This window comes from Filicampus tigris, chromosome 4 (assembly GCF_054856515.1).
Source record: "Filicampus tigris isolate MCC_2025a chromosome 4, RoL_Ftig_1.0, whole genome shotgun sequence".
Taxonomy (NCBI): domain Eukaryota; kingdom Metazoa; phylum Chordata; class Actinopteri; order Syngnathiformes; family Syngnathidae; genus Filicampus; species Filicampus tigris.
In genome coordinates this window covers 945,038-959,986 of record NC_141220.1, presented here as the reverse complement: position 1 = coordinate 959,986, position 14,949 = coordinate 945,038, and the positions used below count along the sequence as shown (strand labels likewise).

The 14,949-nt window shown below is 41.0% G+C and overlaps 1 protein-coding gene across 1 annotated transcript in view; it reads left to right on the top strand.

Annotated features, from left to right (window-relative positions):
* The first annotated feature begins 4,422 nt into the window (after positions 1-4,422).
* chmp1a (charged multivesicular body protein 1A) overlaps positions 4,423-14,949 on the top strand; it is a 54,765-nt gene continuing 44,238 nt past the window's right edge. The window contains exon 1 of the mRNA XM_086028254.1: positions 4,423-4,600. Coding sequence (XP_085884380.1) covers positions 4,594-4,600 — 7 coding nt within the window. The 5' untranslated portion in view covers positions 4,423-4,593. The remainder of the gene's footprint in view (positions 4,601-14,949) is intronic.

Sequence of the window (14,949 nt, the reverse complement as noted above, 5' to 3'; positions counted from 1 at the left end):
GTTTTGTTTAAAAGGGAGCGCACGTCCAGCATGGCCAGATTAATTATTGTGCTGGACGTGCGCTCATGGTGGTATGGATAAACAGTATTAACATATACCAGATTACCACTGTTAAAACCACGTTGTTTGTGTGTGCGAGGGAAGCATCTGCCGGTGATGGTTTCAATGGGAAAGCTGTCCGATAGTGGTCATGATAATGGGGGCCTGCAGGGGGAGCTAGTGATTGTGGTGGTACTGTGAGCAGCTGGTATTGGCCTGTAGGTGATTGTAGTGACATTGTCATTGCAGTGTTTATGAGCAGAAGAAGAAATTTGATTGGTAAACAAGAGTCAGCTGGGAGTGGAATTGGTAACGGCATGGTGGATGTTAGCGGCTAAAATCTTGCTACCAAGAGAGTTCGGATGAACACCATCCGGCTGGTAAAAAGACGGGTGATTCCAGAATAGGTTAAAATTGTCAATAAAAGCAAAGTCAAGGTGGCCACAAGGGCGTAGGAGCCACGTGTTCAAGCTTAAAAGGCAGCTGAAGCGCTCGACTCCGCGAGACAATGCCGGCAAAATGCCACTCACCCATCCGGCAGGATGTTAACTATATCCATGACTTTTGCTCCAGGAAAACAGCGGGTGACGGTGCCGGGATAGTGAGTACGTCTAATGGTGCTGTCGCCAATTATAACGGTGGTTGGTGGGTGACCTGAGGAGGGAACGCCAAGGGACTCACCGCCGGCGGGAGATTCACGACCCCGCTGTACAGGATGGCTCCGCCGAGGCCGAGTGATGTCGGTGGATGACACCAGTGAGTGTCGCCGATATCGGCCACTCGTGTCACGACACTCGTGACACCGCGTCACGGAGCAGCCCGACGCGTGAGTGGACGGCCGGGCCACCGGCGGACCCGCCCATCATGGGGTTCCCGGGCGAGGAGGTCGCCGTGGGTGGAGGGGAATCCGAGGGAGCACCCGGGAACACAGCCCCAACGTCGGACGCAGCAGTCGGTGTCTCCAACTGCCGGAGTGCAGCGATGGGAACAGGAGACTCACTCGCCAGGGCGGCGAACCGATTCCCCAGGACCAGTTTGGGGCAGTGGGCTGGCTCCCCGGCAGTCCGGCCGTGGGACACCACCTCGACCCAGGCGTCACTCTGCAGTGGTGTCGAGCAGGATGGCCCCGGGCAGGCAATCAGATACCACCTCTCCGTGTCCGAGAGGCCAGCCGCCTCAGCCGTCATTGTCGCCGACAGGATCGCACGAGCGTGCCTCCTCATGACCACAGCAGAGAGTTCGGGGAAACGGGTCACGAAGCAAGAGATGACCGATTCCTTCTCCTGGAGCTCCTCTGACAGACGACGAATATCCCTTTTCAGGTCAGAGATGGTTTTATTTGCCTTCTCCAGCAGGCTATTGTGTTCGTCGCTGTCGTCTGAAGGCATTTTAATACACTAGCACCAAGCTAGCCCCAAGCTAACCTGTTTCTGGCGTAAGCTAGCTGTAGGCTAGTCCGTGAGATCAAGCTATTCACTCATTCATTAAAAATAAGATAAAAATAGTCTCCAAAAAAGTAAACACGCAATGCGCAGGTGAGGTAGACTCGAAGGAAAGAGTGCAGAAGTGCAATCGTTACCATCCACATGTCCAAGCTCTGACGTGACCGCTCCTCCTGTGACCGCCCCCCACTGTCACTGTCTATGCAGGCCCCCTAGTTGAAACAAGACATTCTGATTAATATTGTGTTTGTGGAATATGAGTCAAGCAGCAAAATGTAGCCAATCTCAGGGGTCGGCCATTTTATCACTTCTGTCGACTGAAAATCACATCACAGATGCCCTGAAGGCTCAAATAACGACCAATCATGGCTCAGTTTCAGAAAACAGGTGAGCTGTGATTGGTCGTTACCTTTTTGGGTTGACTTCCCTTGAATAAAATATTTGCATAAGAAAACCAATCCTCTCATTCATGTTAAGGGTATTAAAATTCAAGAAAATAATGGGACAGTAAAATCAAGGGATTTTTTTTTTACAATAAATAAAATATGCGATTAACTACGAGTTAACATTTTAAATGTTTCCGGCGCCGCACGAGTGGCAGCCCGCTAGAGCAGCTCCGGCTCACCGGTGAGCCTTTTCGTGTGTTTTTGTAGATTACTATTACTCTACCTCATACCTTTTTCACATAGTTGATAGTATGCGTAGCAATGGACACCCAAACTGCGGTATTCTTGCTGCTGCTGGTGGCTATTTGTTGCGTGATTGTGTCCGGCGACTTGGCTCGGAGCCAAGCCCCCATTGTTTACAGCCGGAATCAGCTGTTAGCACTCCGTGCTAACCCTGCGCGGGGCGAGACCCGATATTTCCCGTGAGCTGAGGAGGAAGAGACGGAGATCTCGTGCGGGGGGTTAAGCGCCGGGAAAGGAGGAGACGATACCATCCCGTCCTCCCGGCTGTTATCATGGGAAATGTTAGATCTCTCCCCAAAAAGATGGACAAGCTAGCGGCGCTTTCCCGGCATGAGAGGGACTTCCGGGAGGCTCGCCTGATGCTATTCACGGAATCGTAATGCCGAACGCGGTCATAGAATTGGCTGGCTTCCAAATCATACGCGCGGACAGGACACTGGAGAGTGATAAGAGGACACAGTATGTCACCTGCCACACCAGAGACAATAAAACACTGGACCTTTTCTATGCCAACACCAAGGAGTCATACACATCACTGCCCCTCCCCCCACTGGGCAAAGCTGATCACAACTTGGCCTTAAAGGACTGCTTCACCACAACTGTGTGGGAAGTATTCAGCGATGCTCACGGGGAAGACATTAGTAGTCTAACGGACACTGTTACAGACCATATACATTTCTGCATGGAGAACACCATACCCACTAGGACAGTAAGGTGTTTCTCCAACAACAAACCCTGGATCACACCAGACATAAAAGCTCTCCTGAAGGAGAAGAGGGCTTTTGCGTCAGGCAACAAAGAGGAGCGGAAGATTGTGCAACGCCAGCTGAGGAGGAGGATCAGAGAGAGGAAAAGGTCCTACAGGAACCTGATGCACCTGATGAAGACCCTGGAGAGCTGGTCCTCGTCCACCTGCGCCCCCTGGTGAGCTCCTCAATGGACCCACTCCAGTTCGCATACCAGCCTGGCATCAGTGTAGATGATGCCATCATCTACCTCCTCCACACTTCACTCTCCCACCTGGAGAAGACGGGGAGCACTGTGAGGATAATGTTCTTTGATTTCTCCAGTGCTTTCAACACCATCCAGCCCATCCTATTGGGAGACAAGCTGGAGCGGGCGGGGGTGGCCCACCACCTCACCACATGGATCCAGGACTACCTCACAAACCGGCCACAGTATGTGAGGACACAGGACTGTGTGTCTGACGTGCTCCTCTGTAGCACGGGGGCACCACAGGGAACTGTCTTGGCTCCCTTCCTGTTCACCCTCTACACCTCGGACTTCAACTGCAGCACCCCTACCTGTCACCTGCAGAAGTTCTCTGACGACTCTGCGATTGTCGGCCTCATCACAGGCGGAGATGATCGGGAGTACAGAGAACTTACTCAGGGTTTTGTGGACTGGTGCCAGCAGAACCGCCTCCTGATCAATGCGGGGACATCCAAAGACATGGTGGTAGATTTCGGTAGGCGGCATCACTCTGCACCTGCACCAGTGAAGATCCGGGGAACAGATGTTGAGAGAGTCTCAACTTACAAGTACCTGGGTGTTCATCTGAACAATAAACTCTACTCTAGTCTCTACAAACTGGCGGACATTAGTGCAACTGTGCAGTCCTGCACCTGAGTTTATATCGTGCAATACTCAACATTCCCCACTACTGTTAGTCTAGTATTATTTTATTCAATGCTGTTCCTTACATTTCACTGCAGCACTGTCACTTACTTAGAGTATTTTTCCTCTATGTACAGGCTAAAATGAGTGTTCCTCATACTTTTTATGTAGATGTATGTTGGTGTGTATATACATGTGTATATACACATAGTTACTTCGTATATTTACATAGGTTTGATCCTGAATGTTTGCCGTGAATGTTATACATTAATGGTTACATTATGCCGCCGTCTCTGTGTGACATATATCTTTGCTGCTGTAACACTGAACATTTCCCCACTGTGGGATCATTAAAGGCCTTCTTATTCTTATGAAAAAATGCAATTAACTGCGATTAAATATTTTAATCGCTTGACAGCACTAATATATATATATATATATATATATATATATATATATATATATAAATATATATATATATATATATATATATTAATATACATATATATATATATATATATATATATATATATATATATATATATATATATATATATATATATATATATATATATATATATATATATATATATACAGACGAAGGATGCAAAGGGAAATATTCTGTCTACAGTAGGTGGCAGTATCATTGCAGAAGCTGGACCCAGCGAACGGAGGACCCGTCAGCGAAGAAGATATGTGTTTACGTCACCACTCGACCTGGAAGATCTGTGGGGTACTCCGTCGATCGAAATAATTAAAGGCGGAAAGCGTTTTTAGCCAAGAAACCAGTAAGCTTGGCTTTCGACATGGACGGTAGGTTATTTAACAGTTTGTTGTTTTAACTTAACCAGCAACATTAAGTGTTTTGTGACACATAATGTATTGTATTGTATTTTGTTCAGCTTGTTAGCTTGGACAGACGGTTTGCAAATATTTTGTGCTAGCACACAATTTCCTAGAATCTTGTTTACAATTAGGGTATCATGGTGCCAACTGCTGTATATAGTTTATCTTATATTTTCGATACTGTGGTTATTTTTGCCTTGACCGGCAACGCTCCTGGTAGCGTTATTGAGCCGTGAACGGCTCTGATTGGTCGTCTACCGAGGAACTCTGGGCGTCAATCGGTTATTTTACCGTTGTTAAAGTAGATTCTCCATTATTATTGTTGTTCTTATTATTAATCTTTGTTATTATTATTATTATTATTTTTATTTGTAGTAGTAGTAGTATTTTGGCGTGATGTGAACTAACTTCCGATTCCAACTGTTTTCATATTATTAGGGCAATGCTCTAACTCTTACTTTACCTTACCTTACCTTACCTTACCTGAACTTTAATTGTTTTTTTTAGAGGTTAAACTCTTGAACTTTATTTAATTCTAACCCCAACCTCATTTTTTTTTTACCTATGTTGTGATTAACCCTATACTTATCCTTACCCTAACTATGACCTTTCATTTTTGTGGGGCCCTTATAATTTTGCAAAATATGTTGGTATTTTTCAAGCTGCGTAGAAATTGGTCAACTGCTAAGTGTTAAATTCTTCAATAAATATGCGAAACAAAATGGCTTATTTACAACTCCCGACTGGCTGCAAGAAATTGTAAGCATTATGGCTGTACGATTATGGAAGATAATCTAATTGCGATTAGTTTCCTAAAAATTGTGATTGCGATATGAGTTGCAAATATTTTTCCCAAGGTCCTTTTGTATTTTTCAACAATTAATCTGTATTACAACAAACAATATCAGATCTCTAATGCATTATAGAATACTGAGGTGAAGTCAAAATAAAACATGAATTCATATGAAATGAATATGACAGTTTATCTACTACAGTTACAGGTCTAAATTTAAGAAAATATTTTGATGTGCAGTTTGTTAAGCGTTCCCCATGACAGCATAATTCTGCCACACAAGTGTGGTGTACACCTGAGTATACTCTACTGTTAAGGCACAAACTCAAGTGTAGATTACAACAATAATGTAAACTAATCAGCAGAGCTGGGCAGCGACCCTCCGTTCCCGGTTTTCGTCCTGACTCTGGCCGACTAGGACCACGTGGGTTGATTGAATATGCAGGACTGAAACCGGGGACGCAGGCTCGCTGCCCAGCTCAGTAATTTTGCCACTTCAAATAAAATCAATTTTTATTTATATAGCACTTTTCACACATAAAAATACAATTCAAAGTGCTGTACAATAAAAACATCAAAATACAACATAAGAAGAACCGCTCCTTCTTCCCTCCCTTGCAATATAAACAAAGACAAATATCCACAAGCAAACTTGCAAAATACAACATAAGAACCACCACTCCTTCTTCCCTCTCTCCCTCACAATTTACACAAAGACATAACCACAAGCAAACTTGCACACACACGCACCCCCCCACACACACACTCACACACATATAACCTGATGAACTGTAATTAAGAAAATAAGACACAGCAAGGCACAGAGAAATCATAGGAGGATAGAGTACCCAAAGTGAGCTCATCCACGCTGAGAGGGATGACAGCCCACTTTCTACATATCACTTTGTTTCATGAAACATGATGTAAAGGTGGACTGCACTTCTTAATTACTCAACGTCTTACATACACCGATAAACAATAATCCAGTGGCTCTCCGCTCTACTACCACTTCCTACACATCACTTCACTTCATGAAACATATGTAAACGTGGACTGCACTTCTCAAATCACTCACTCACCCTAACAAATATACGGATAAATAAAACATGCATAAAACTAATGCTTACCAGGGTTTTTCCTGGCTCAGATTGAGGCAGAGGTGGTACCATCCTGACTAGAGATAGACCGATATGCTTTTTTCAGGGCCGATACGATACCGATATTAGTAGTCAAGGAGGCCGATAACTGATATTTCGAGCCGATATTCATTTTCAGCGAAAAGGAAAATATTGGCAACAAAATCTAAAGAAAATGCACTCTTAACTTTGTTGTAATGTCTTTAAGCATGTTTATTGAACAATGTTTCATGTTTGCATAATGGTGATTTTTTTTTTTACATTTTTTAAATCATTATTATCAAGAAAATTTTGACAGTATACATCTCTGTTATAAAATTCTAACAAAAAGGGAGCACCCAGGATTGTCAGCTTAAAAATGATAAAGGAAAAAATTTAAACAATAGCTCCATGTAGTTTTCTACAGTTAATTTAAAAATGACAGAAATGTTAATCTTTCACATATCTTTGTTTTGATTTCCACAGTTTTTAATGTATTTATTATCGGCAAGCAGAGTTTTAAAAAAGCCGGATGCCGATATTCTTCAGAAAGCCAAATATCGGTGCCGATAATCAGCCCGGCCGATAATCGGTCTATCCCTAATCCTGACCATGCGCCATGACGTGCATGTGTTCTGTAAATTCAATTTACTCGCATTCTTTTACAGGGAACATATTTTAGGTTAAGAGTTCCAATAAAAATGACTATTATCACGCTAAATCATTCATTTATTAACACTAGAGCCACAATTTTTAAAGTGTTACTGCAAAGAGCCAAATGGGCGATAAAAAGGTTTTACAGTAAAAAAAAAAAAAAAAAGCCTGTGCTTTAATTTGTTCCGTATGGTATTGAAATGGTATCGAGTATCGATACTGAACTGGGTATCGGTATCGAAGTTGAAATTCTAGTAATTCGTGACAAGCCTAATCGAAGACCATGTAGAACGTTTCCAAGTCGCCAAAAGTATTTTAAGTATTCGGTCCTAAGTATCTGTTTGTCTTCTCCGCTCTCCGCTCCGTACATGTGTGCAAGACCACAGGCACGGCAAGTAGATGTATTGATAGTCAAATTGTCTTTTTATCATACTATTTTAAGTACTTATTTAACAAAATATTAGATTTAACTGTTTAAATTATCCAGGCATTTTAATAGCTTTAAGGATTTATCTTTGTTTCTTTATGTGAAATGATATACAGGTAAAAAAATGTTCATATTTTCACACACAAGTCGCACGTCCGGCCAAACAATGAAAAAAATAAACGCGACTTATAGTCCAAAAAATACGGTAAATCGCTTGCCAGCCCCTCTCCTATTGGAAATGCTTTCTGACTTCACGACGGCGACGCCGTAAAGTAGAATTTGGTTCAATCCGAGGGGATTTGCCGACGTGGCAGACTTCCGAGTATGCAGAGCGCCACCCAGCAACGCTCCATTCTGTGGTGCTGACCCTCACCACATACACAATGAATGGTGTTGACAACGGCGCAATGAATGGGGTTGACAACGGCACGCTGCAAGTTCACACTGAAACAGGCTCTTTAAGGCAAGGCAAGGCAGTTTTATTTATACAGCACATTTTATTTAACACAAGGCAACTCAATGTGCTTCACACAAGCAAAGACACAACACCTACAAGCATTGACAAACAAGAGTTAACATTCAAAAGCAAAGTAGCAAACAAAAATTACTAGAATGTACGTTGACAACATTTAGACACATTAACAGAAAACTTTAAAAAACATTTATTAAAAGTAAACTAAAGATATAAAAGTGGATTTCTAAAATGTGTAAAAGAAGAAAAAATGTAAACATTTTTAGAGGATGTTAATGCCGAAGTCAACCCAAACATATTTTTTTCAAGAATATGTTCCCAGCAGGCCCATTAGTTGAAACACGGCATTCTGATTAATTTTGCGTTTGTGGAATATAAATTAAGCAGCAAAATGCACTAATTTTTAGCCATCTCTAGGGGCGGCCATTTTGTCTTCTGTCGACTGAAAATGACATCACAACTGCTCAGAACCAATCACAGCTGACTTGTTTTCTGAATCTGAGCAGTGATTGGTCGTTGTGAGCAGTTGTGATGTCATTTTCAGTCGACAGAAGACAAAATGGCCGCCCCCACAGTCACAGTTTGTTGGCTTTCCCTACTCATCAGCGTCGTACCCAAAGTACTTCCAAACAGCACTTTTACGTTTTGGATGTACAAGTAAAACGGGTTGTGATCCTGCTGTTGCATTTTAGTTTGATAAGTTTGGGTTTTGCCAGTCGGAGATGCTCTCAGGCTTGTTGTGAAGGGATTGGAGGAAGCAGCTTCTTCTTCGTCTATTTCCCGCTCACTGGTGTACACAGCGACACCATTGGCATCTGGAAGGACCGTGCGTCAGCGTAATCAAAATGAGGCTGTGAGACTGAAAAGTATTGATAACCAAAGCAATTGAATACCTTGACTCGATACTAGATTTAATATCGATTAATATTGAGGTATCGATTTTTTTTTTTTGCAACCCTAGTCACAATATCGTGATATTGCGATATTGTAATTGCCACAATATTGTTATCATGTCACGATATTAATAGCAGCAAATCTGATTAAAAACCCAAGTTGTTTTCCATTTGTGCAGTTCCAACAGCCTCTGATGGTTAGTTTATTTGTGCAGTTTAATTTGATGTGATGTTTAAGACCCACGCTAATCGCTCGATGAAAGGGGAGCATAACGCATTCGAGTTCCTCCACAAATTGACTCGATTCACAATGTGTGCATGCATTAGCAAGTGCCTCAATATTAGGTGTTTAGTCATTGTAGGTCATTTATATACATTGAGGTTAATGTTACCTTTGCTTTTTGAACTATATATATAATTAGGACTACAGCTAATTAGCATTGTGTAGAGACATTTACATGCAACTGCTCATAAACAAATTATTGCTCACATGAACAAAACTATGTTCTAACTAATAAAAGGACCTAAATCAGTCATATCAGCAAATATTTGTCAACATCTCCGTGGGCCCGTTCAGCCGAACACGGCATTGTGAACTACATAGAGTAGACCATGATACTTTGTGCTGCTGAGCCAATAGGAGCGCATGACTAGCCAAGCCTATTTTTTGTGAATGCTGTTATGTACGAAAACAGAATATTGTGATGGTTTTTTTTTTTTAATATTTTTTTTTTTTTTTTTTTTTTACAATATTGTGAGGTTTCATATAGTCTCGTGAGCTTTTTATATATCACCAACCTCTCCACAATATTGTGATAATTATAGTATCCCGAGGTTCATATTGTGATTATTATCGTATTGTGACATTTGGATGTTGTGACATCCCTAGTCAGTAAATTCTAATTAAAAAAAATGCACTTTCCACATCCTTTTTTTAATCTGCTTTTTCTCAAAGGCTTAGTTTTCACTGACGCAGACAGTAATATCATTATTGTATCGTTAGTTAGATATCTGTCATGAATATTCGAGACATGAAACACAGACGTATCGCCCAGCCCTAGTTGGGAGGCAGTTCATATCCAAACAATAGCTCTGGAAGGCTATTCTGATAGCTGCAAAGAAATTCAGCAGAGAATCTCCCCCCAAAAAATTACAAGTTCACTGGATTGCAATAATTGTAAAGCTGCTATCAAAAAAAGATCAAATTTTTTTCAAGAGTATGTTCCCAGCAGGCCCACTAGTTGAAACATGGCATTCCGATTAAAATTGCGTTTGTGGTTAAGCAGCAAAATCCACCCGTTTTTAGCCATCTCAGGGGGCGGCCATTTTGTCATTTCTGTCGACTGAAAATGACACCACAACTACACAGGACTCAGGTAACGACCAATCAGGGCTCAGCTTCAGAAAACAGGTCAGCCGTGATTGGTCGTTACCGGAGCCCCGAGCAGTTGTGATGTAATTTTCAGTCAAAGGAAGTGACAAAATGGCCGCCCCCAGAGATGCCTAAAAACGGGTGGATTTCTCATATTCCACAAAGGCAAAATAAGTCAGAATGCCTTGTTTCAACTGGTGGGCTTGCATATGTATAAGAATATATAAGAATATGTTCTATTCTTGAAAAAAAATTGTTTTGGTTGACTTCCCCTTTAAAGAATATTTCCAGAATATGTTCTATGCAGGCCCACTAGTTGAAGCAAGGCATTCTTCTAAATATTGCGTTTATGCAACAAGGGTTAATCCACTTATTTTTAGCCATCTCAGGGGGCGGCCATTTTATCACTTCTATCGACTGAAAATGACATCACAGATGCTCAGGGCTCAGGTAATGACCAATCATAACTCAGCTTCAGAAAGCAGGTGAGCCCTATATCAGAAAAATTGCTCAACAAACATGCTGGGGTTGGATTTTTCTTTTTTTGGGGGGCGGGGGGGGGGTACGCCAATATTTTCCTTTTTACTGAAAATCGGCCCAAATATTGGTTATCAGCCTCCTTGACTACGAATAATCAGTAACAGTCCTGAAAAAAAACATGTCGGTCTATGTCTAATTTAAAACATAATTCTTGAAAATCGATAGATGACATTATTAGGTGTGTAACCATACGCTAAATCGCATTTCGGTTCGGTTTCTTGGAAACTTCGGTTCGGTATATTTTCGGTACAATGAAAACCTGATTTTTTTTTTTTAAATATGTTTATTTTGAAAAGATGACAAGTAAACGGTAATTTTTTTAGAAAAAATAAAAGTGAACCATTCGGGTGATATTCAAAGAAATTACACCAGAATAAAAAATACACTAACAATTAAGATCTCTTAATTTTGTAAATTATTAAGACACTGAACTCTTTAAACGCTCAGCAGCAACACAGCCTATGACACATCTAAGTATTCAGGTTAAAGACAAGTTGTCATTACAGTACATATATACACATTTTGTGATGAAAAAAATACTTACAATAACAGTAACAGTTATTGCTAACTACTGTATATTAAGACTCTTTTTATAATGAAAAAATACAGTAACTTTAAAAGGTCTTTATGAAATTATATAGACTTTTTAGGCATTGAAATCTTTGAATGTTCAACAGCATATTGTAACGAATTGGGTTATCTGTGTTGTGGTCGGATTTGTGTTTTCCTGAGTTGTGATATTTTCCGAGGTTCGTGAATGCATCGTACGGCAAGCGAGAGAATGAGAGGAGAACAAAGAAGAGTGGCAGCTGTTGTACATTTGAAAGAAACGATTGTTGTACTGTGTTGGCGTCTGCTGCGCCCACCGTAGCCGGTTGGATTAATAAAAACGTGATAATCAAACTATGTCTGATGGCGTTTTCCTGGAAGACGCTACAATATGATAAATCTCGCTTTTTAAGTTTGACGTATTTGTCTAAAAAGACTGTGCTTCCTCGTCTAAGAAACAATGACGGCACACAACTTTTGGACTTATCCATGCACCTTTCCCCATCGGCGATTTTAACAGGAAAGCCAGAATTAGGGATGTGCGCAGTCGTTTAACCTTTAACTGTCTACGATTTATTAAACGTTTAGTATTTTATTAGTCGGTTAAACACTGCATTAAGTATCACGCATCTTGTTACTCATGCCTCTGTCAACAAGCTGAGCACCAAGAGAGAGAATTTCAAAACTCAAATGCACATATCCAGCTAATACTTAATTTATAGCATACGCAGCTGCAGCATATACAGAAACACTGTACATACATATGCATCATATGTTTACATAGACTGCTTGGATGAGATAGACTTCCTTGCTTGCCCATAAAATGCAGCGTTGTGTTTTTCATATTTTCTTTCTAAAGCAAGACAAGGTTAGCCAAGTGTTCAGTAGCATGTTTTCAGTAGCAGCTGCATTATTGTATTGTCTTGAACTTCTCAAAAATAAAGCTCTTGTGAAAAATAATACTAGATAATTATGCAAAGAAATGTATTAAAATAAATACTGGTTAAAAACAGCCCTTTGAGTAATCCATGGTAAAGTTCACAAATAGTAAAAAGTTCATGAAATTGAAGAACGGAGAAGTTCATGTGATTTGTCCAAAAATAAATCCTTCTATTTTTTTTTGTTAAGAATCGGAATTGTGAATCGTTAGGAACCAGAATCGAATCAAAACATCGGAACCGGAATCGTCCAAATTCAAACGATTCCCAACCCTACCTGCTGTTCTGGATAGCCAATAACTGAAAGTATTTTGATTTATTTTATTTATTTATTTTTATTATTACTATTATTATTATCTGTGACTTGTTGGTTTGCCTTAATAGATAAACATGTGGGTCTAGATACTCAGACAACTTACAGAATTTATGTTACTGTAAGTGGTGGGTGTTATTCTTTTTCACTACCTCAAACAACTTGAAAATGATGTGCCATTGGTGTTGCACAGTATGGTTATTTCTTTGCACTAGTTCAGACAATTTACAGATTTTTTTTTTTGTGTGTGTTTTGTTCTTTGCACTACTTCTTCCTTTTTTTTGCACTACCCCAGGCTCAGACAACTCAAAATGTGTCATTGGTTCCAGGCATTGACTGTACAGAGGGTTGTCGAAGTTAAATACTGAAGTTGTAGAATTTTTTTGCACTAACTCTGAAAAAAACTATTGTATTAATGATAATTTAAGTTTTTGGCGATAAAGTTTTACTGTAAAAAAAACAATTTGTTCCTAGTGGTATCGAAATGGTATCGAGTATCGATACTGAACTGGGTATCGGTATCGAAGTTGAAATTCTAGTATCGTGACAAGCCCAGTCTGTATGCTTTGTAAGCATAAACTCGCTTACAGCCACTCTCCCGGAGCGACGAGAAACCACATCCAAAGTAAATCTCTATGTGAATCTGCAGGTTGATGGCGGCGGGGCCAGTCAGACGAGCATGAGAGCGTTTGTTCCAGCCAGGCGCTGCGATGCTCACCGCAAAGCAAAGATTACCCAACTAATTTGTAAAATGACGCGATATGCTGCTGCTTTCTTTTGTTGAGAGCAGACTGTTCGAAAAATTAATGCTGTATATCGAGTCTGTGTACGTGGTGCCAAGACAACAATAACGCCCCAACTCGAGAGTAGCCATAACCAAATGAAAGAGGAGATACTACGAGAGTTTGAGTGGGTCAGCAATGTGGCCAATGCCTTAACTACAGACCGATGGACATTCATAGCCACCGAATCTTACATAACTATGACGTGTATAACATATGTGGACGAAGGACATTTCCGCAGCTGTGCCTTGGAGGAAAGACACACAGCTGGGAGTGTGATAGGTACGTGACACTAGAAAATGAAGTCGTCGCCTATGTGCATGATAATGCACCTAACATATGGTGAAGGAGACCCTGCTGGACTGGGAGTCGGTACCATTACGCATTACATTATTCATAATAAATGCCATGCATTGCATTGGCAAATCTATCAGAAATGTATTTCTCTTTCAATTGTTCACTTTTATTCAGTCAGTTGTTGTTACATCAATAGAATTTAAATTAACAAACTGTCCTGAATGTTTGGGCTAAAATAGCCCCTACTGTAAATACACAAAACATTTCGATTTTAAACTTTGAATTCAATACGTATTAAATTTCAAGTTTTCTTGCTTATAGACTTGTCGACTGCACACATTGTCGGCAGGCAAATTAGTTGAAATTCCCATTCCTAGTTTACTTATAACAAAACAAAATGTATGCTTCACAATTCTCATATTTGGGGAAAAAAAGATCATGAAAATAAATGTAATCAACTAAATAATGCACTTTACCAGCTTACTTCAATTATGCTGTGCGCAAACCAAAATAATGTAAAGGCCCAATCCAATGTAACAAATTAGTCGAAATTCCCATCCCTTAGCCAGAATGTTCCCAAACAGGAGACTGCAGTGTACGGGGGACCTACGAGCTCTGGCTTGTTTGCATATGCCATGATAATGCCATTTATCCATGCATTTATGATTTATCACGGCTTCTGTAGTACTGGCTCCTCTTTTGTGCCACCACTCTCCCGTGTGCAACAGTCAATATCGCCCGTGCGTATAGTAAAAACTCAGAAACGGTACGCTAGGTGGACCGAACCGAACATACGGAAACGTATTAATACACCCACGTGTACCGTTACACCCCTGGACATGACAGTTGCTCAGGTAACGGCCAATCGCAGCTCACCTGTTTTCTGACGCTGAGCCATAATTGGTCGTTATCTGAGCCCTGAGCATCTGTGATGTCATTTTCAGCCGCCCCTTGAGACGGCTAAAAGCGGGTGCATTTTGCTGCTTAACTTATATTCCACATACGCAATATTAATTTGAATGCCTTGTTTCAACTAGTGGGCCTGCATACAATATCCATCCATCCATCCATCCATTATCTATATCACTTATCCTCAAAAGGGTCGCGGGAAGTGCTGGAGCCTATCCCAGCTGTCTTCGGACTCCCTGAATTGGTTGCCAGACCATCGCAG